Here is a 23,843-nt window from a genome sequence, read left to right on the forward strand (position 1 = left end):
ATTGGCTAGAGACATATTTTAAACTACTGATGAAACTAGGAGTCTTAAAAGATATACAGATTCCATTTCTTAACATTCTCAAAATTCATAAATTACTAGAGATATTTAAGAATGTGTGAATTTTTATAGGGCTATTTCAACATTAGCAGCAAGCATGGATAAGAAAACAATTTCTTAGAAACATGACAAAAGAAACCTTTCACAAGACTTTAATTTTGAACAATCCTATTTTTATAACATACTTATGTTTAAATTCAATTTTTTAAATCACCTCAATTTTAGAGGAAAATACCGATTTTCCAAAATAAGGTAAAATAACAGACTTAATTAAAAGTGATTTAGAAAATTACCATGTGTCAATTCCAACAACATATGAATTCTGAAGTAGTACTTAAAATTTATATTGCCTGAGCTTATAAATCTTTAATAATAGATTGTGGCTGTGACACAAAAATGCAAACTATGTAAAGATGAAGATAAAAGAGGCTTTTTTATTTAGACCCTGATGAAGATGTAAAGATATCTTTATTTTATATCTAATATCTAAAAAAGATATTTTTTACCCTCTGATGAATACATAAAGATGAAGATATAAAAGGCTTTTTTTCTAAAGAAAAAAGACCACCAATTTAAAACAAAGTTCTTAACTGAATATATTAACCTGACCAGTAAAATGTGAAACTACCCACCTAACAAATGAGTAAGCCCACCTAACGTCTGAATTTGAAATTTTCGGCTCCATTGTGTCCCTCTACCATAGCATCATATGCGCTGCTATCCCAGAAAACAGCTCAGAGTCTGAGTCTATTTTCCAGGTTAAAATGGAAACTTAGCTCACACTGATGAGCATTCACTTTAAGAATAACCAGATTTAACTGTTATAAGAAATCATGGAAAGAAACGTCTGATCCACTTTTGTGAGTCACAGAACCCCCTGAGAATCTGATGAAAGCTATATACTATACCCCAAAATAGCCAAATACTCACAAAAAATTTACATGGAATTTTGGGGGGCAAGAGTGCGATAGAGAGGTTAGGGCCGGTGCCGGGGGAGGCGGTGAAGGCTTTGTGAACCGTTCATGAACAAGAGTCTTCCGGGACCTGGACGATGAAAGGAGCCTGGGCAAGCACTGTCTACACAGCTGTGGGCAGCACTGTACAGTGAGATGCACACAGCTTCACCTTTACTTGATCAAGTCTCATCCGAGAGAGAGACTAGAGACCCTGTCTTCACTTTAAGAGCTCTTTATCAAGAATCTGGGTGGGAAAGGGAAGAATGGGTTGTCAAAGGGTTTGAAATTTTCTGCAGTATTAAGCTGGCGCTTAATAAGAATAAGTAATAATAAAGAAAAATCTAACAACAACAACAAAAAAGCTACCATATATCATAGATCCCTGAATCCTCAGGTTAAAAAGACCTGGCGAGGGGCACCTGGGTGGCTCAGTTGGTTAAGTGACTGCCTTGGGCTCAGGTCATGACCCTGGAGTCCCAGGATCAAATCCCACATCAGGCTCCCTCCTCAGGGGGGACACATTGTTGGGGGGAGGGGTTGCGGGGATGCAGGGATGAACAGGATGTTAGACATTCTGCAATGCCTGGGCAGTCACATACAAGTAAGTATCATGCCGTCATCCTATGGAATTTTCAAATAACCCCTCCCAGGAATTCATACTAATGAAAATCTTTCCAGAAATATATCTATTGTGTGAAAAAGGAAAAATCTGTTTTCTTTCCTCCAAAACTTGAAAAGGTTAAGTTTACCATCACAGAAAATTACTGTACAAACAGCAATGCTGCTCATGATACTTGAATCACAACACACTTGTATCAGCATTTGTGACACACACAATTCTACCCATATGCATAAACTTTCTTATTTTGCTCTTATTAAGTCAAAATGTTAAAGAAAACCAGTCAGCCCTATTCAGATAACTGTTGTGTTCTACTAAATCCAAACTTACTTGTTATTAGGAAGGTTACAAGTATCTGGCTACTTCATTCCCTCTTGTTGTAGTGATGCCCAAATATTTACACTGAAATGCTTAAGTCATAAATTTTCTTTTTATTTCTCCTTTACGTTATAATTAGGACATCATATTAAAATTTTAAAACCATATGCTGGCAGGCAATATTATATATGAACTTTATTTTGACATGGTAAAGTGGGCATTAAAGAATATAAAATATAAAAATGGGGATCCTGTCCAATAGGGTTAAAAACCACTGCATTGTATCAGTAATCTCCTGCTTGACTAAATGAAAACTTACCCTTTGCAAAGCTCTGGTTAAACCATTAAGAAAAACAAGTAACTGATTACCATACAGTACAGGGATCAACTTTGCAGGCAAAGAGAGTAACTGGGAGGGTACAAGGAAGATTTTTAAAGATTTTATTTATTTGTCAGAGAGAGCGAGAGAGCATGCACAAACAGGCAGAGCGGCAGACAGAGATGGAGAAGCAGGCTCCCTGCTGAGCACGGAGCCGGATGTGGGACTCAATCCCAGGACCCTGGGATCATGACCCGAGCCAAAGGCAGCGGCTTAACCAACTGAGCCACCCAGGTGCCCCTAAGGAAGATTTTTAAAATGATTAGCGAAGCTCTAGTTCTTGTCCCAGGCAGTGATTACATGGATATTTAACTTTTTGGTAATTCTATAAACCATACATACTTTTCATTTATGCAAAACAATAATTTTTTAGAAAAGCTGATTCTTGATGTATCCTTAAAAAAAAAAAAAAAAAAAAAAAAACCTGAAAAAAAGTGAGTTTTGATGAGGAAGTGAACATCTGAAGCAATTTATAGAAAAAACAAGTACTTTTTGAGGACATCTAAACCTTAATTCCTCTAAGTGGAGGAAAATCCTGCCAGTTGTCTAACGCAAATGCTTAATTTAACATTTAGAAACAATCACTGAAATAGTCCATTTCAAGATTACCTAATAGTATACTAGTCACCAATCAGTTACCATTTCATACATACTTCCTAGGTTAAAGATGAAATCTCACTGTTTGTATATAATAGTATTCCACATAAGAAAATTCCACATGATACTTACTGTACTCATCAACAACAAAAAAACTATAATCAAAATAATCCTACCTTTTATAATTACATGGGTTGTTTCCTCCTTTAGCCTCACTTTTAAGCAGCCATAATATTTCCTGTCACTAAGTATTGTGTCCTAATTCCAACACAACTGTTATTGCCAGTAAGCCAAAATCCCTATGCCCTGCCCCAAATTCTGAAAATCAGAAATGTAACAGACACAAATATGGTCTCTGTGTAAAAAAAAAAAAAAAATCTGGACATAAATTTTAAAAAGCTGAGAACTAAAATTTCAGAAATGTAGTAAAAGTTTAGGACAGTTACCTAGAAGGATGTGCCAGGTGGGACTAGTCTGCTTCCTTTATCTAAAATATTTTTCCTTCATGAAATGCCTTTTATACTCAGGCTATATACCTAAAATGCTAGCATGCAGAAAAATGATTTACTTCTAAAAATGGGACCCTTAATCTCCAAATTCCCAATTTTAAAAAGAAGCTCATGACGCTTAAAAGAGCTGAAAGTAGAACCACTCCGACAAGTTTTTGAAATGTTGTCATCTATCTACATTTTTATATGAATTGACACTCAAGTTTTCTTGAAATGCCAAGGTGAGTTTAGTTACAAAAACTGAGTTGGGAGAGAGAATAGAAGACAGCTGTTGGCTTGGCTTTTCCCCCAACATTTTACTGCAAATTTTCATACAAAGAAATTGAAATTGGGGCGCCTGGGTGGCTCAGTCCTTAAGCATCTGCCTTTGGCTCAGCTGGGGTCATGATCCCAGGGTTCTGGGATTGAGCCCCACATCAGGCTCCTTGCTCCATGGGAAGCTTGAATGAAGCAGGAATGCTCCTGCTTCTCCCTCTCCCACTCCCCCTGCTTGTGTTCCCTCTCTCACTGTGTCTCTCTGTCAAATAAATAAAGTCCTTAAAAAAAAAAAAAAGAAAGAAATTGAAATCATTGTAAACAATCATGTATCTATTACCTAGATTGGACAATTAACATTTTGTTGTATTTGAGACTATCAACCTATTTATCCATCTCTGTCCATCCACCTTATTTTTGATGCAAAGTAAGCTGAAGACATCAGTACACCCACTCCTGAACACCCCAACATGCATATCAATTTGAGTTCAGTATTTGCTTACTCTTAAGATCAAGTTTTAATTCAGGATAAGCAGTAGTCTATAGCATAGAGCATTTCAGAAACTGAACAGGCCTCTGAGATGCAGCTTTAAGAATAAAAAGGCAATGTACATGAACATTAATTCATGAACTCTGAGTCATCCATTTAGGCTAGCTACTCCGAGTCCAACTGGGAGATAATTCTCTACAGGTCTCCAGCATTTCTGCATGTTTTCAACGTAGAGGCACTGGGGCTTTCATCCAGATCATCTTGTCAAGGGTGTATTTAAAGAGTGAACAGTCTTGGAAAACAATGCCTCCCTCCTGAGGAGAGAGCAGGCTTTTTATTGTCCTTTATAATAAAGATAAGGTCTTCCTCTAGGAAAAAAAGGTCAGGTAAGTTTCCATGCAGCCCAGTAGCAAAGACTCAGATTCCCTACACTCAATGTCTTCTCAGCTATGATGCAAACCCACTACGTGAGCAGCATCTGTCTGAACTAAATCCATGTGTTGCCCTTGGAGGGGGCAAAGGAAATCAACGCAAATACAAAGCTCATGTTACATACACTGTCATGAATAATAAAGTCCTCTGTCTCTGAACCCAGGAACTCATATATTCTACCAATACTCATAAAATTATAGTACACTCAATTTTCAGACCCTTCAGTTCTTGACAAGGTCTTTCTGAGTTCTTGGCTATGAGGAACAGACTCAGTTAGTGGTCTCTGAATAATTAATAGCACAGTGCAATGAGCCATAGCATGAATCTTGGAGGAGAAAGATGGATGACCACACAATTCCCACAACACATACTCTATACCTCTCTCAGAATACTTCTCACTTACTTTATTATGTACATGTTTTATCTCATCCAACTAAACTATACACTCCCTAAGAAGAAATAGTCAATCCATTCCTGAATGAAATGGAGTTTTAACACAGACTGTAAGTCATAGCAGCTGCTTAATACTGCTTGTTCGCTATACATGCAGTGAAGTATGCTTGAACAGTCACCTGGATTCTTTTTAATGAACATGTAACAAAATAAAAAATATCAGAAATATGTGTGCTTTGTTTCAAATGCTGTAACTCTAGGTCTTAAGTCATTTAGGTGAACCATAACATTTTTACTCCTTCATCCTACCTTTATTGAAACAGAATAGTAAAAATTCTAAAGAGGAAGACTGGATGCTTAGCTCAAACACATAAATAATGCAGCTGTAGCAAAGCAGGTGATGACTACACTTCAATGTTTCCACAGGTTTTAGCAAATTAACAGCTCTATCAGATTATACAGTATTCTAGTTACATAAAGATTACATGGCTGAATACATGTCCTGTTAAAATAATCATGCATGTGGAATATACACCGTACCGTATACAGAATATCTACTAAGATTGTCCACAATTATAGTAGCATGGCAGTAGTAGTAATAGTAAAAATAGTGCTAACAAGTTTTCATAACAGCTAGCCTTTACTGGGCACTATGTATCAAGAACTCTGCACGAATTATGACCCTCATAACAAGTTTACAAGGTAGACACTTTATTATCCCCATTTTACTGATAAGTCAACTCAGACTCAGAAAGGTTAAAACACTTGCCCAAGGCCATAAACTACCATGCAGTGGAAGGTGGGGAAGTCAAATCAGGTGTGACTCCAGAGCTTGAACTCTCATAAGTTCTGTATATATTTTATGCAAACTACCTAGCTACAGTTGTTTCCTAATTCATAAGCATTCCAGGTAGATTTCTAACAAGCCATGAAATGGCAGTCAAATCATAATATATGAAAAAGACTTTTAAATGGATATTGTATTTCTCTTGTTCTCAATACACAGGTCAACTTAACATTTTCTTAAGTAAGCATCATAAACAGTAAGAAAATATGTTTTACATCCAAGAAAGCCCTAAAACATTTTCATTAGAATTTTTAAAAATGAAGTCACCTTAATTTATTTGTGTTTTTTTTTTATTTTTATTTTTTCCAAATACACTGAAATTTCAGGCTTGAATACAAGGTCCATGAAGACTGGGTCTTCGTTCTGTTTTCTACTGTTCTGTTTTCTACAGCTATAAAAATCCCTGTCAGAGCAAGGAGTGAACATATATTGTAAAAATATTATCTATACAAATAAACAGAGTACTACTTTCTAGAAAATAAAAACGAGTCAATTCTACTCAAGGTTTCAAAAATACTAAACATACCTTGTTTTAAAGCTTCACTAACATTTCTTATAAAAATATGGATCCTGAATCATGAATACATGATGAGAATATAGCTGAAAAATCACCAAAATCCACTTAATACAGTAGTGTGTAGTCTTTTAAAACAAACAAACAAAAAAAAAAAAACCCCTATTTTTCTCATCTAGAATGGGGCTTAAAGTCATAGTTAAAAGAAGTTACTGATAGGCAGGAACCCTGTCTTTTTCTTTCTTTTGTACCAGTTTCAAAAAACGTAGTTGGGTTTTGATCATATAGTTAAATGCTCATCCATTAACTTCACATGGAAAAGCACCTAAATCAAAAGTCAAAATATCTGTTCTCTTCATTCCTTTGGAAGCCTTTTGGAGAGGGAGGGGCCAGTTTCTGTTATTGATGATGTAATATGACATTTGTAAAAACTATAAAGTAGCACACTGAATTAAGAGGTTTCAAATCTAAAACCATTTAGCTAGGTGAGTGACCTTGACCAAACCACCTGACTTCTCCAAGGGCAGTCTAACCCCATGCATTTTAGCATCAGTAGACCAAAATGACCTCCAATGTTCCTCTGTGCTCTATCTAAACTTATGTGACATTATGATCAACTTCACCTGCTTATGGCTTTAATTAAAGAATATCTTCTACTCTACGGCAAGATAGCAGAAAATTCAATCCTAAATTTTCACAGCTTTATTAACATTTTGTATTAAGTTATTGTAAACATTTTAGAAGTGCTTTTTTAGAACTTTTGACACTCACTCTGCTAAACAATCCCAGTGACAGTCTTGAAAACAGGGAGAGAATAAACAATAAATTGTCTTTTCACAGAAACAAAACATTTTGATTTGTAACTTTATATAAACTACATCCTTCCATTGTGTAACCTTCTACTAAAGAAAAATAAGACATACACACACCTAAAAAACTATTTGAAAAAGAACATTTCCATTCAAAGCTAAACATGAAGGATGCCTGATACTTAATTTAACATCTTTATTAAAACAGAGGTGGCTCCGTATCTTAAGAGTTTAGGTGACTTTTTAAAATCTAATTAAGAAGGATGGTGGGGGGTGGGGGGTGGCTTAGTGGGTTAAAGCCTCTGCCTTCGGCTCAGGTCATGATCCCAGGGTCCTGGGATCAAGCCCCCCATCGGGCTCTCTGCTCAGCAGGGAGCCTGCTTCCTTCCTTCTCTCTCTCTCTCTCTCTCTCTGCCTACTTGTGATCCCTATAAAAAAAAAAAAAAAAAAAAAAAAAAAAAAAAAAAAAAAAAAAAAGAAGGATGGTAGGAAACAAAAAAGGAAAATGGTATTCGGGGAGAAATGGAAATAAAAGTTTTTAGCACCATTTACATATCTAAAACTTGTTAGATCAGAAGAAAATGATCATATTCATAAGAAAATGATCACAATAATATTAACAAAAATACAGGAAATAAGTGTGTACAATTATACACAGAAAACATAAGAAATACATCAAATGTTAGCAGTCGTTATTTCTAGATGGTAACATTTCAGTAATTTTTATTTGCTTTACACTTTTCCATCCTTTTTCAATTCACTACATTAAGTATTCCATCCAAACTTAGTGTCCAGAATTTTATGATCAGGAGGACTTTTTAACATGTATACCTTTTATTTGCTGGGGGGGGGATACTGAAAAATTTCAGAAAAACACACCTTCTGAGGATCAACTGTTAGTGAACTTTTTGGTAGTGGGAACAGTACTCAGAAAACAAGACCAAGTGCTTGATCTTCCCCCGTGTTATAAAAGTATCTCTGATTTTATAGAGAAAACAACTAAAGAGGAAACAAAGATACCCTATACCTTTAAAGCTATGGCAGTCACTCCAACTCGTCAGATTATCCAAGTACGTAAATACGTATAAATGGATATATATATAGAGAGAGAGAGAGAGAGAGAGAGAGAAATACACAGCTTCAAAATAAAATCTGTCAAAATGTAGGGCCATAAGAAATCTATCGAATTACACTACAAGCTAAGTATTTTAAAGTCCTCTCATGTTAACAATTCTTTTTAATTAACATCTCTATTTTTAAAAATGTCAACTGAATCCTTAGAAAGCTCTTTAAAATACACATTAACTAGACTCATTTAACCTGAATTTTGAAAATAGTACAAAATGTTCATGATTATTCTAGTTATAAAGAACATTCCAAATTCCAAACAGAACAACAGCTAAGCAAACTATGGTATGTATATATATATATGTGTGTGTGTGTGTGTATATATATATATACACACACACACATATATATATATTTTTTTAAAGATTGAATGTTTTGTTTTGTTTTGTTTTTTAATTTATTTGACAGACAAGAGATCACAAGTAGGCAGAGAGGGAGGCAGGGAGAGAGAGAGAGGAAGAAGCAGGCTCCCCGCTGAGCAGAAAGTCCGATGCGGGGCTCGATCCCAGGGCCCCGGGGATCATGATCCGAGCCGAAGGCAGAGGCCTTAACCCACTGAGCCACCCAGGCACCCCGCAAACTATGGTATATTAATGACAAGTAAGTCATCAAAAATAACTATGTGGATGTTTTTTCCATAAAAATTTAAGACACTGATCTAGATTATTTTCATAAAGTGAAATGTGTGACCATCACAAAGTTGAAAATATTTTCACAACTTATGAAGTCCAATCTTGTTTAAGCAATGAATTGATTATGAAGAACAAAATCATACTTAAGTTATCATAAAGATATAAGAAGTCTCAATGACACAGGAAATGAAGTATAACTGGCCTTAAAACAAGAGGCCACAGGGCGCTGGGTGGCTTGGGTGAGCTATCCAACTCTTGGTTTCAGCTTAGGTCATGATCTCACGGATCAAGGGATTGAGCCTGGCAGTGTAGGTATCCCACTCAGCAGGGCATCTGCTTGAGTCTCTCCCTCTGACCCTCCCCCCACTCATGCACATGCTCTCTCCCTCCACTCACGCGCTCTCTAAAATAAGTAAATAAATATTTAAAAAAAAAAAAAGGAGCCTTCATTCAAGAGAAACGGATTCCTGGGACTACAAGATCTCTGGCCAGCTTTTCTCCCCCTCTTCTCTCTCAACTAGTTGCTTCTGCTTAAGACTTGGCACCAATCAGCGTACTTTAAAGACCTAAAGCCTATCATCTACCTTTAAGTGTGCTTAAAGGAGTGGTATCAAAATTCTGGCTGGTCAGTCATCAGCACATATATTTGCTGGCCTTGGGTTAGGTGCTCACCACTGGACTAGTCAACACCGGGGGACAAGGGATCCTAAAAATGTACCTGCAGGAGCCATTCTCAGATAAATAAATACCCCCAAACAAATCTCACTTCTCATATTTCTCACAAGAGAACATCAACTGATGCCAATAGTAAGCGCTCAAAGAAACAACACATTTAACATACAGTTATGATTTGTAAATTATTAAAGGATAGCTATAAATTAGATTTACTTTCAGATGCACATGGTTTTCTATTTGTCTTTATATAACTTCATTTGTAAAATGTTACTGCAAGGTTGCAAACATTATACTTGTTTTCCTATTTACCTTCCTATAACAACGTATTTTTTTTTAAAAAATAAGACCTCAGACTGTAAAAGACTTAAATTACCAATTAAAAATAAAAGGAAGTAATACAGGAAGAACAAATGAAGACTTTGGGATCTAATCTTCTAAAGGTATTAAGACTGGTAAAATAATTTTAAGTTTTTCTCGCTCATGAAAAGCAACACAGGGGAACCTGGGTGGCTCAGTCCGTTAAGGATCTGCCTTGGGCTCAGGTCATGATCTCAGGCTCCTGGGATTAAGCCCTGCTTTGGGCTCTCTGCTCAGCAGGGAGCCTGCTTCCCCCTCTCTCTCTGCCTGCCTCTCTACCTACTTGTGATCTCTCTCTCTCTGTATCAAATAAATAAATAAAATCTTAAAAAAAAAAAAGGGCAATGCATGTTCAATGGGAGTCCTGGAAAACACAGAAAAGTAAAAATATAAAAACAAAAGACACCTGAATCCTAAAGCAGAGCTAACTGACTGTTAACATTTTCTTTCCAATCTCTTTTTTTGCACATATTACCAGAAATAGGCTCATATCTACACAACTTCTCTTTGAAGGCTTTTACCACAAATCAGCATCACTACAACTGGGATAACAGGACACTATACCTGATGTGACAGAATTCCACCCATGAAGTATTTTTACCAATAAATACTGAAACCTAAATCTAATCAAGCCTTCAAATCTAAATCCAAATTTACAGGAAACACATTTCAGACATATATAGAGTATCAGAAATTCTACTGAACAACCTGATCTTCTCAACGAGTAAATAGTATGACAAGAAAAAGAAAAAAAAAAGAGGTGGGAGAGGCGGTGTTTAAAATTAAGACTTGGATACATGACAACCAAATGCAATACACAGAAGACTGAACAGCTAAAAAGAGAAGTACAATTAGGGAAATTTCAATAGATTAAATATTAAACGATATTAAATAATTATTTTTAGTTTTAAGATAATGACATTATAATTATGTAAAGAAAATGTCCCTTTATTAAAAAAGCAAGCTCACGTATCTAGGTTTGAAATGTTTGATATCCACAATCCATTTAAAACCCCGTAGCAGTGTGTAAACCTGGTGATTCACAGACCTGTACCCCTGGGGATAAAAATACATTATATATTTAAAAAAAATAAAAAATAAAAAAATAAATTAAAAAAATAAATAAACAAAATCTTTTAAAATATATATATATATATACCTTTAAAAATTTGCAAAGGAGAAAAATCCTGTGAGAAACTTATTTTTGTAATTCAGACACTTCAGAGACGTCCTTTTATTTATTCATTCAAATAAATGCTGATTTGATTCTTAAAAAAAATAAAATAAAACCCAGTAGCAAACATACAAAAAATAAACAAACGTGATAAACTGCTGTGATTATGAAATTTAAGGATATGAAGTTATTAGATTTAAGTATAAAGGTTCATTACAGTATTTTTATGAATATTTAAAAGCTTTCATAAGAAGTTTTAAACTTTTTATCTAGTAATTTGAGTCACATTTCAGTTAAAATAAATAAGCTTTTGGGGCGCCTGGGTGGCTCAGTGGGTTAAGCCTCTGCCTTCAGCTCAGGTCATGATCCCAGTGTCCTGGGATTGAGCCCCGCATCGGGCTCTCTGCTCCGCAGGGAGTCTGCCTCCACCTCTCTCTCTCTGCCAGCCTCTCTGCCTACTTGTGATCTCTGTCTGTCAAATAAATAAATAAAATCTTTAAAAATAAAAATAAAAAAATAAATAAATAAGCTTTTGCAAGTAAGAGCAACCCTCTTACATTTAATCTTCTTTTAAAACAACTTTTAACGGTTGAAGAGAAAAGTAAGATTTATTCTGTATTAACATTAACCACCTTCTCCTCTGAAAGGCAGCTAGGACTCCAATGAATAGTCCATCAAGGTTAAGATCCAAAAGCACAAGAAAAAGAGAGGGCAGAAAGTGCCTCTGAGAAAATAAAAGGGTGCTTGCTAACAGACTCTCCTCACAGAACACCTCTGCATGGTGAAGGAAGGTCTTACCTAAAGGAAATTAAAAGGTAACTAATACAGTAAACCAACAAAAAAATTACCAGCACTAACAATCACAAAATACCAAACCTTCAAGAACAAATCAAGTTTTCCCAATTCCTTATATATATCTGTCCACTTACAGAAACATCTTGTTTTCTTTTTGTTCTCAGCTGTCACACATATTCAAAACCTTTAAGGCCAGAAAAACTATCCAGGAAATCACCTAGTCCTGCTTCACACTTCACAAACAAAAAAGGGTGAAGCAAAATGATGAAAAAGATTCATGGTTAGTCAGCTTTTAACAAAATACCCTACAATCTGTTTTGTGGAACTAAAAAAATTTTGAAAACTCAACTACCTGCAAAAACAGATGAAAACCCCACTGAAAAGAGATCCAAGATGAAAACCATGGAATTATAGGAGAAATCATGGGAGTCCTATAAACGCAATCAACATTTACTGGGCCATAATCCATGCCAGATCCTGTTACCATGGACATAAAAATAAAACAAGTATATCCTCAAATAGTTAACCCTACAGTTTGGGAGAGAAAAAATACACAAGCATAAATACTATGTAATGTGATATTACAGATAAGCACAAGCTTCAATAGTGGCCTGAAGAAGGAAGGTGATGACCAACATGGACCTCAAAATCAAAGACTTCACAAAAGTGAAGACTGGACTGGAGACTGCTTGACAAATATGAGGGAGAACAATACTCTGGACAGAGTCTGTGCAAAGTCTTGCAACAGCTTAAAACGTATGGGGAAATGGTTTCATGTAACCAGAGCTATGAAGAGAAATGAAGAGGTAGGCATTGGATTTTGGACTTTTTCATCTACATAATGGGAAAACATGCCAGGTTCTTTAACCAAAGGAGCAATAATACCAGGTTTGCATTTTACAAAGGTAGTTCTAGCAGCAGTGTGACGGTAGTGAAAAGCAGGCCTATTTACAGACTAGTAGAAAAAAGACAAGTGAAAAGCAGGCCTATTTACAGACTAGTAGAAAAAAGACAAGAGATCATCACCCAAAATAAAGTAATTATCCAAACCCCAGACCTCTCCCTCAGTAACACATCCATATAACCAAAACCTACTAAGTTACCTTTTATTAATTATCTTGAAAGGACCTAAAGACATCTAACATACCTAATGAAATCAGGATCCTCCTCCTATCACTCTCCCAAACACCCCAAGTAAAACACATGTGGTCCTCATTCAAATATCCAGTGTTTCTTTTTTTAGCTCAGCGCACAGCACCACCATTCCTCCAGTTGCGTAAGTCAGAAATCTTAGAGACATCCAAGATACCTCTACTCTGCATAAGCTTATCTAATAGACCACCAAGTCTCATTGGCTTGACCCTCTAACTTTTCACCATCTCCAATACCTCAGACCAAGCTGTCACTTCTTGCCTGGACCGGAACAACTGCCTAATTCATCTCTGTTTCCCCTCTAATATTATCTGATGTTGTCGCCAGAATTATGTCGGGCTTTTTTTTTTTAAATATGTATGTGATTATCACTCCATTCCCTCTACCTCTACCATTCCCCCCACTTAAAACCCCTCAGTGGGTTAGGATAAAAACAAAACTCCTTACTCAACCAACAAACCAGCACAACACTCATGAGATGTTAGTTTAACATGTTAAGTAACATTAAATGTTTCATCCTCCCTCCTGCCACAGGATCTTTGCAAATACATGCAACTCCTACTGCATTTTCCATTCTTCTTCACCCAGGAAACTGCTCATTCTTAGAAAATCTTAGACAATTGTGTCTTCTCTTTCCAGACCAAAGTCTTCTATTTCACATTTTCATAGCAGTACACACTACTTCATAGCTACATCTCCTCGTTCTGATAACCAGATTGGTGTCTATCTCTCCCACTGGAATTGCCTCATGAATAACAAAGATTCTGTTTTATTCAAAACTGTAGTTCTAACACTAATTCAACACTTACTACACATAGCAAAAACTCAAATCTTTATTGTATAATTTAATGAATTAAAATGAATATATTTAAAAGCAGAGTTGTTTTAAAAGAGATTCAAGAGTTATCTCTGGGATGAAGAAATACAAATTTTAATTAAAAGATATACAGAGTATTTCTGGTATAAGCAATCATGATGCCACAGAATATTAAAAATATGGGAAGACTAGTAGGCTTGGGTTATAAAAAATCCACTTGGGTTATAAAAAACTTGGGTTATAAAAAAATTTGATATGTCTGAGTTAAGGAGTGCCTGGGTGGCTCAATCAGTTAAGAGCCCGACTCTTGATTTTGGCTCAGCTCATCATCTCAGGGCTGTGAGATGAGCTCTGTGTAGGGCTCCTAACCTACTTAAGATTCTCTCTCCCTTTGCCCCTCCCCCGCAAAAAGTCTTGAGTTAAAATTCAAATCCAGACAGTCAATAAGCAATTCTAAAACTGACTACTGTAAAGTCTCAATTAAAATATAAATTTGGGTGTGAACCAACATGGGCAAAGAGAGAGCAAAGAAGAGAAGTCATCAAAACAATGAGACTGAACAAGGAAAGTTCAGAGATAGAACCAAATCAGAATCTCAGAGACATTAGCAATTAAGAAAAAGCCCACAAATGAAACAAAAAAGACAGCAAAGAAAATTAGAAAACAATTACACAGAAGTCAAAAGACTTAAGTTTTTAAAAAGAAAAAATGTTAATAATGTCAAGTGCCAAAGAGAGAAGCACTGGAAATGCTCAATGCGATCAGCAATCAACAAGCAGTGAGGACAGAAGCAGTACTACAGTGGACAAGAGGTGAGAAACTGGACAGTGAACAGGGACAATTTTTCCAAGAAGTCTGACTGCAAAGGAAATGAGGGAGAGAAAGGGACAAATACCAGAAGGAGCTGGGAGTCAAAGAAGTTATTTTGTTTGCTTATTTGTTTTTAAAGTGAAAAACTTATGTGTATTTGTATGTTTAAAGGAAGAAGCCAGTGGCTGAAAACATGAGAGGGAAAATATCCGAGAAAACATGGTCTAAGTATGAGTCATGAGGGATTTTACCTTAACCAACAAAAAGAGAACAAACAAGCTTGGATATGAGAAGGGTTTTTCTTTCTCAGGGTGAAAAGTATGGATGCGTGCAGATGAACAGGTGTTACAAGAGGAGACAGCATTTCACGGAAGGAATTAAATGCCATACTAAAAAAAAACAAAACAAAACAAAACAACAACAAAAAAAAAACGGACTTTTATCCAGGGGGCAATCAAGAGCTACTAGAAAGCTTTTAAGGAATGAAGTAATAAGATGTCTGTAGCCCAGGAAAAGGCTGGGGAAATCACCCCAGGGATCTGATGAAGCCACTGTGAAACAGGAGCTGATCTGAAAGACCTAAAAGTGTGCCAAGAGTAGAACTCTACATCCTCACTTGGACTTCTTAGTAATGTGCTGCTATTCAAAGATGCTCTGGCGGACACATAACAGTTTCTTGGTTCCTAAGAGAGCCTAATTTTCTTTATTGGCTCAATACTGCTATGGACCACCTTCAACACAATGGTTTTAGTCTACTGTCCTTTCTCTGATTATTATTAGGAAGAATACTTTGGCAATTTATTTTAGCATTTTCTAAATTTCTTTCTTCCAACTACTCTCCAAAACTACAATACTACTATACAAATAAATTGTATAATACAACTGGAAAAAATTTAATTTTAATAAATTATAATGGGACAAAAAAATCATCTCAGATATAATATCAAATTTCAAATCTGAACTCTAGGTCAAATTACTGCCATGATTTAAACAGAATTTGAAAATATCTACCTCTTTTTCTTTACCAAAGCAACAAAAGAGCTACCTTAGAATTCATTACACCCTTATAAAAGAACCTTCATATGCTGACAACTGTATAAAACAAAAAATTTTAATAAAAGTACTTATAAAAATGTATTAAACTGGTATCTGTTTCTCCATAATTGTGCCAAGTGCTGATAATTCCTATCAAGATGACTATTATGCATATGACAGAAAAATTCACTACCTATTCTCAGAATGATTGAGTCCCTCTTAGAGTAAGCATCTTAGTCAAATGTTGAGTTCAAAAGAATTCAAATAAGCCTACTGAAAGGTAAGAGAATTTTGAAAACTATCCTTTAACAGACTTAAACTAAAAATTACAGATGATTTAGGGCAAGTGAGAATGAAATGACTTTATATCATCATCAAACTAAGCATATGGAGTTTGTGGATTCTAAATGAGTCTCCTTACTTAGTGCTGAACGGTGCACTGGAATACAGAGAGCTTTCCATCAAAGCAAACTATTTACCCTTGACTAGAAAAAAAACATAAAGGAAGGAAGCAATCAAATGACACCAAAGGTCGCCTCTCCTAATTCATCCTACCCTCCTGTTTCCCAATCCTCCCCATTATCTCCCCCTTAGAACAGAAGCACACAGCAAACCACTGAAGTATAAGCCACACATTCTTTTACATCAGTGGTTGAGTAAACTACCACTCCCTTGCCCAACCCTTTTCTCCTACTCCCTAAATGAAAATTAGCCTCTTTCAAGAAACCTGGGGGGTGAGGGTGGGGTCTCTCTTCATACCAGTCTGCCTCTGTTATAGCACCTACAAGCCTTTTAGGTCTTCCTCACTAGTCTCAAGAGCTCCTCAAGGGCAAAGATAAAACCTAAAATGTTTCACTGTTTTACTGGGTGCTTTCCCCATTAAACTACAAACTGTAAATCTTTTCCCCCACCTTGTTTTGCACTGAATCCCCGAATATAAATTTATTATTGCTGAATTACTCAGCTGAATAATCTTAATACAGGGATGGCATAAAGCTTTCAGTAAGTGTTCACTAAATAAGTGGCCCAACTGAGTATGTCTCTATAAATTTTTCAATGAAATATTTTTTGAAGTCAATTTTAAAAAGTGGTTATTGATGTCCAAACTTTTAAAAATGGTCCTTGGGAATTACTTTCATCCATAACACAAGAAAAACCTGTTCTATAATCATGACTAATAACTCTACAAGACCTAAAATAAGTGAAACATATGAATGTTATTGCGTAGGGTTCTGAGTTTTTGTAGCTCGCTTCTCCACTACTATTAGTCTCTTACTCTGGCAACATTACAACTTTTCTAGGCTGAAAACTTCAAATTCCGTGGACATTTCCTGGCCTAAAACTGGTTTTAAAAGCTTCTAAGTCCCTAATAGCAATATACATATGGTTATCCAGTAGATAAATTTCCTCTGTAAACTCAGCCTGTCAAAAAGTAAAAGTTCTTTTGGGGCGCCTGGGTGGCTCAGTGGGTTAAGCCGCTGCCTTCGGCTCGGGTCATGATCTCAGGGTTCTGGGATCGAGTCCCACATCGGGCTCTCTGCTCAGCAGGGAGCCTGCTTCTCTCTCTCTCTCTCTCTCTCTCTCTCTGCCTGCCTCTCCATCTACTTGTGATCTCTCTCTGTCAAATAAATAAATAAAATCTAAAAAAAAAAAAAAAAAGTAAAAGTTCTTTTAACCTCTCAAAAGAACACAACCCATTATAGGGTTTACATTAAATTCCTCCAACCAAAGATAATGGCTATTTAAGGAAATTTCATGATTCCCCAAAGGTTTTTTTTTCCCTTTCAACTAAAACGATATGAAATGCCACACACACAAACTTGTTAAAATAAAATACATTTAGTGCCTCTCAAAATATCTGTGTTGTCTTAAAACTAAATCCTTACTGAAAAAGCAGGTCCCATTTCCATTCAAAGAAATTTGCAAATGTACTAAAAAGCTTGCAAAATAAACTAGCTATACACCATTACTCTAATACCAAAAAACGGTATTTTAAAATTCCTAAAAACTATTTAAAACGTTGCCCATGGAGAGCAATTTTTTCTCCTTTGGACTCAATCTTCTACAACAATAAAGGATTTATTTTGTTGTAAGCACTGAAATGGTTACACATTTCACAAAAACTGCTCTCATCGTAACTGCTGAAATTGAAATACAAGATAATGAACCTTCCAAAAAGCGAATCACTTTACACTTGAAATGAAGACAGGAAGGAATCTTTCCATTTTGGATCGCCACACGCTTTCGGTATTCGTAAAAAGAAGCCAGTTTAACTCTCTTCCCTAAGGTACCCTACATACTGAAAAACAAATGGGCCAAAGAGCCCTTCAAGATTCCTGAGGGATCACCAAATCGGACTTATAATTTATCAGAGGCATTGCTACAAAGTAAATTAAGGGCGCTCCAGAGCTGAGCGACACCTCATCAACCTTCTCCGAAACCGCAAACGTAAGAGGCAAAAGTCCCCAACACTGAAGATTCCGCAGCCAAAGAGCTAAGCTAAAGAGCTAAACAAGAGCAAACACCAGGTCCGCCCGGCGCGGAAGGTGAGCTGAAATGTCATACGGGAGGACCAGGAAGACGTCTACTATTAACCTACTACTATCAATTCCCGGGCTGACGCATAGCTTTCCTGCCCGCACGCGCTTGGGTCTCTGCCAACACAACCGGGTAAGTCATAACCAGAGGACTTCACGGGCTTCTCCGCCTCCCTAACTCTCCTCGTACCTGACAGCCGAATTCTAAACAAGGCAAAAAGGTAGGCAGCAACCCCCTCCGCAAGGGCCGGGGGCCGGCTCCACCCAGCCCCTGCTCGAGGCGGAGGGGTGGCTCGCTCTCGGAACCAAGTCCAGGGCCTCCGCACCACCGCCTCGCCTTGCCTTGCCTCCCACCGCCGCTGACAGCCGGCTCCGGCGACCGACGCACTTGCGCCACCCCCAGACCCCCCCCTTCCCGTCGCGGACCCGAGCACACGCTCTAAGGTCACCGCCCACCCACACCCTCCCAGACAACGCCCGACGGCCCCCGGGGGCCAAGGACGAGAGCCAGGCGCGGGCAGCAGCGCGGGCAGCACCCGGGAGGCGCCCCCGCGGGACCGCAAGATGGCGGCGGCGGCGCCAGGGCCGGGCCCCTCCGCCTCGCCTCGGCCGGCGCGCGCATCGAGCCGCCAGCGGGCGAGGGAGGGAGCCGGCCAGACGCGGGGCAGGCAGGCCGAGGGCCGGAGCGGGGAGCCACGGCAGAATGGAAAGTGCCGGGGCGTGGGGGAGGGGACGTTCACTCGCGCCCGCCGCCGACCTTCCCTCAACCCCCCCACCCACCCTAAATCACGCCGTCCGCCCGCCCCACCCGGGCAGCAGCCCTCTCCCAGCCCACCTTTGAATTTGAGGTCTGTGGGCGGGTCGAGGACGAGGATCTGCTCGTGCTTCGCCATGGCCCCGGAGGCGGACGCCATCGGAGAGACAGCGCAGAGCGGGGGCGCGCCCGCGGCGGCGGTTTGCTGGCTGGGGGCGGGGAACGACGGCGGCGCCGGCTCGGCCGAGCTCTGTGATGGGGCCAGCTCACGGCTCCCGAACCCCCGACGCCTGCCGCTCTGTGGCCGGGCCACTGGGCCGCCCGCTGGGTCAGCAGCTCTGGGTCTGCAGCTCTGGGTCTCACAACTGACTCAACCTCACACCAGCCGCCGCGGCCACGCGCACTGCGATCCTCGGCACCCCACGTGACGGCCTCTGCGTGCCTACGTGCGCGCCCCGGTGGCCAGGAGCCTCTTGCGCTCGTCCCGCCCTCGAGAGCTACCCTGCGCGGAGCCGGCTGCTGCGCCTGCGCGGAGCCGGCTGCTGCGCCTGCGCGCTCCGGGCCTCGCGACCCCTCGGAGCTCGAGCTGTCAAGGGAAGGGGCGTGCACAGAGGGCGGAGCGAAGCTCGGTGGCACCGATGCGATACGCACCGCAGGGCAGAAGGGCGCAATCCTCGGTAACGTTTAGCTCCGACTACGAAACTGGAGAGCCTGCTGTAGCAGCGCATTACCGTCTTCCGAGTGGGGATGCCTAACAGAAGGAAAGAGTAGTTGGGCTCACTCACTACAACTCCCAGCATGCCAGTGGGACCCGGTCCTTTTGGGGCCCTGCGCGATGCTTGCTGGGAATTGTAGTAGTGGCTGTTTGTGGGCGGGAAGGCTAATGAGGTCCGTTGGAGGCGAATGGGGTGGGGCGCGCTGACACTCCTTTTTGGCTTTCAGAGAGCGTCTCCTCTGCGCTGAAAAGGAAAGAAAGAAAAAAAAAAAAAAACACAACTTTTGAAAACTGACCTGAGGTCGCCCGCCTAGAAATATAAAATACACCCTGTGGAAAACAGGCCGGGATTTGTCAATTTATTCTCCATCTAAATCTACCCATCCCTCTATTGGTAGGGCAACATTCTCGGTCATATTCCAATCCAACGACTACGGCTTCCTGAATTCAATCCAGTGATGCAAAAGCAGATGAGGAAACACCCCTCGTTTAGGAAGCAAACCCGCCGTTGGGGAAATCTGACGAGCTGGAAATAGAAGTCAAAATCTACCGCGTTCAGTTGCGGGCATCTGTTCTTCGGTTTTATTCGTGATAGACCCAAACCGAAACAGTTGTCACGTTCCCGTGTTGGACCTGAATCCCATCTGTATCATTTATGGATAGCGTGTAGTAAACCGAACCGAATGAGGAAGATCTGTGAGCAAAGGTGCTTACAAACCTTTAACCGAGTGCCAGGGTACTCGGGGACAGGAACATCAAATGAAACAAATGAATGTGCCGTAAATAAACCTGTACGGTACTACTCGAATTTTAGTCCCTAGGACTCACCACAAAAGAAAGGACATGCTGAGGCTGCTGCCATGAAGGAACAGCGCGGTTTGTCTTGAAAATAAATGAGCAAGTGAACAGTAATCTAAGTGTAGGCACAAAGTCCCAAGTTCTCAAGCTCAGTCCATGCATGTCTCGGGGCCCATCTGGGGATAGCTCTCCAGAACAGCTAACGCAGCGTCATTGGAAGATTGTACTACACCAGAAGAATGTATCTCAAGCCGTGAAAAACCTCGGAGGATAGGAGTGCTTAAATAGTCGGGAAAAGTAGTTTCTAAATTTGTCTTTCCTTTGGTTTATTTTTATTCACAAAATTTATTTTGAAATTTCAATCACCATCAAAGAAGAATACAAAAACCGTATGTTTGTCAAGAGACGGCTTAAGGTTTTGAAAAAAAAAAAAATGTTAAGATTGACAATCACTCCATGGGATAGTGTCTCACACATCCTTAGCTGTGAACTGACAGCCCTAAAGCTGTCACAAACTGCAATTTCTTTTTTCTTTTTTACTTGCCTAAGAACTGTTATCCATGGGCAAATTAATTAGCCTTGGCTGAACTGGCTCCTCCACAGCTAGATGGACATTTCTCTCACCGGAAAGCATTTGGGAATCCCCAGTGAGGGGACAGCAATTAGCAAGTACAGTATGCTGGGGAAGTTCCCCCTCACTCCCAAACAGGACAATGGCTACCCATTCACTATGAATTCAGTGGGAAGTCTGAACTGGATGTACTCCAGTTTCCCAGTCTATACAATGAAGAAACTTCTGCCCGTCTAAGTCATTACCTTTGAAATGTACTTTTTGTCTTTTCAATATTGCTTCAAATATCATATTGCCTTAGAACTATAGGAGAATTTAAATATCTGGTAATCTAAGAATCCATGAAACATCTTTGGAATAATTCCTCCATTACTATTTTAAAACAGCTCCTTAATAATGACTCAGAGTCCTCCTGAATCATCTATTCTCATTAAATAGTATGCTATTTTATGCTTTGGTATTTATTAATACCTTTCTTCTAGCAGTTCAGAGATCTTTACAAACATCATCACACTCTTCTCAGAACTACCAAATAACAGCAAGTTTTATTTTTGTTGTTAAATATGGGAAAGAAAAGACAGATGAGAGCATCTCATGGCAGGAGCAAAGCTAAACTTTGGGGGAAAGTTGCCCAGTTTTCCATCCCATGCATTTTTGTTATTCCCAAAGCCACAATGAAATGATAACTAGAAGTGATTAAGACAATCCAAAATGTAATTGACTTATGTATCATTTAACATTTAAGTTAGGAATGGAGAAACATGGAGCCAAATATTCAATCTTCTTCCTATGTTGTATTAACAAATACACAGAGTACATATATACATATATAGTCATACTCAATGTGTGTGTGTATATATAGGTATATATATACAAATATATATACCTATATATATACACACATATATATACATACATATGTATATATATATATACTCAAGCAAATTTTTGTGGTTACTAAGAAGTTTTTATGAGTCTAAGAAGTATGAAGTCCTTGAATATTATGTCAACCCACTGAATCACTAATGCTATTCACCTTTGGACAGATTATCTCACAGGTTTGGCAAGGATTAAAAAAAACCCACCAGTACAAATGGTAACAAAGTATAACCATCTCCATAGTTAAACATGTTAAGCTTTCCTCTATAAAAGTACTCTGTAGTTATGAATTTGTATGGGATCAATCCACTGTGTAATACAACTCAGTCAACGTTGAAATGGGCATACTTGAAATAAACATGAGGCAATAAAGTGTATTAAGAGTCTGAACGCTGGGTTCAAGTCCTCTTTATCACTGTACGGTCTTCGCAAACTTACTTCACCTCTCTGTGCCTGTTCTACATCTGTAAACTGGGGAGAGTAATAATACCTACATCTGAGGTTTGTTGGGAGAATTCAATGAGTTAATGCACGTGAAGAGCTTGGGGTAGTGCCTGGAACCAGCACTGTTTCCTTGCACGTGTTGAACGTTAGATTATTGCTGTGTGCCTGGTACTGCGGAAGCTGCAGGTGGTTTAGTGGGGAGCCAATAGGCATGGTCTCTGCTCCCACAGGGCTACATTCAAGCAGGAGAGACAAACAGGAACTCTCTCCTTTGCAGCTAGGATTCTGTTCTTGAGTAAGTTTGAGTAGTGAGATACACTCAGATGAGACTTAAAAGTTAGATGTGAGGGACGCCTGGGTGGCTCAGTTGGTTAAGCGATTGCCTTCGGCTCAGGTCATGATCCCAGCGTTCTGGGATCGAGTCCCACATGGGGCTCCTTGCTCAGCAGGGAGCCTGCTTCTCCCTCTGCCTCTGCCTGCCACTCTGTCTGCCTGTGCTCACTCTCTCTGACAAATAAATTTAAAAAAAAAATCTTAAAAAAAGTTAGATGTGAGACAGAGATCAGCTTTCTGCACCTTCTGGCTGTTTTTATGTTGAGGCAAAACCCCCAAGACTTGAAGTTTTCAGCACCAGCATTCCAGCATCCATTTACTAGGTTCCTGGATATCAAGACATTCAGTTGTTGGAGGTCAACGAAAGCAGTGGCCCTTTCTTGGGTCCAGCTTCCTGAGTCCTGGGTCAGAGGCAAGAGGTGCAGCCTCCAAGGTGGCAGCTGCCCAGATGGGCCAGTTCAGTCCTGCCCTGGAGTCATTCCTGGGGAGCCTAGTCTAGAGCCTGCTCATCCACCCCTCCTCCCAATGTTAAAAACTCCTCATTCCCTTCATTGTGTTCTTGCAGCTTATGATGTAAGAGTACTGCAGAGTGAGGCATCAGGGAAGCCAAGAGTGGCTCAGGAAGGAAGTCGATAGGGCACAAATCTGCTGAGCTGTTCTGGAAGGCAAGGACTGCAAACCATTCTCCTGCCCGAGTAACAAGGATGCTGGGGGTCAAACAGGAATGAAGCAGAGTCACTGCACACCAAGAGATCTGTCTAAAACAGAGAGACACAACGGAGACTGATAACTCACTAAAAAATGGACAAGGCCAGGAGGTATCACAGGGATGCAACGTCACGTAAAGGGGGATTTGTAGGTGGCGCTTACTGTGTGTAGCACATTTGTAAGACTTCGGTGAGAAATATAGATTCCAACAGAAGGCAGATGGGAGCTTCACCAGATAAAATCAAGGCTGGAAGAAGAGTTAGGAAAAAAAAAAAAAAAAGACTTATCCTGGGGATTTTTCTTTTTATAACCATTTAAAGCAGTTAAAACTGTAAAATTAATCATCTTTGTTTA

At 39.2% G+C, this 23,843-nt stretch overlaps 1 protein-coding gene across 2 annotated transcripts in view; it reads right to left on the reverse strand.

Annotated features, from left to right (window-relative positions):
* The window catches only part of LOC111142474 (VAMP associated protein A), a 39,834-nt gene extending 20,389 nt beyond the window's left edge, over window positions 1-19,445 (reverse strand). The window contains exon 1 of one of the 2 annotated variants that reach the window (XM_022495660.1): window positions 19,123-19,445. In XM_022495660.1, the coding sequence (XP_022351368.1) occupies window positions 19,123-19,201 (79 nt within the window). In that variant the 5' untranslated portion in view covers window positions 19,202-19,445. The remainder of the gene's footprint in view (window positions 1-19,122) is intronic. The other variant, XM_022495661.1, reaches the window with a different exon arrangement.
* Window positions 19,446-23,843: the final 4,398 nt, after the last annotated feature.

The sequence above is a fragment of the Enhydra lutris genome, unplaced genomic scaffold, assembly GCF_002288905.1.
Source record: "Enhydra lutris kenyoni isolate GAN:26980312 unplaced genomic scaffold, ASM228890v2 scaffoldscaffold8, whole genome shotgun sequence".
NCBI lineage: Eukaryota > Metazoa > Chordata > Mammalia > Carnivora > Mustelidae > Enhydra > Enhydra lutris.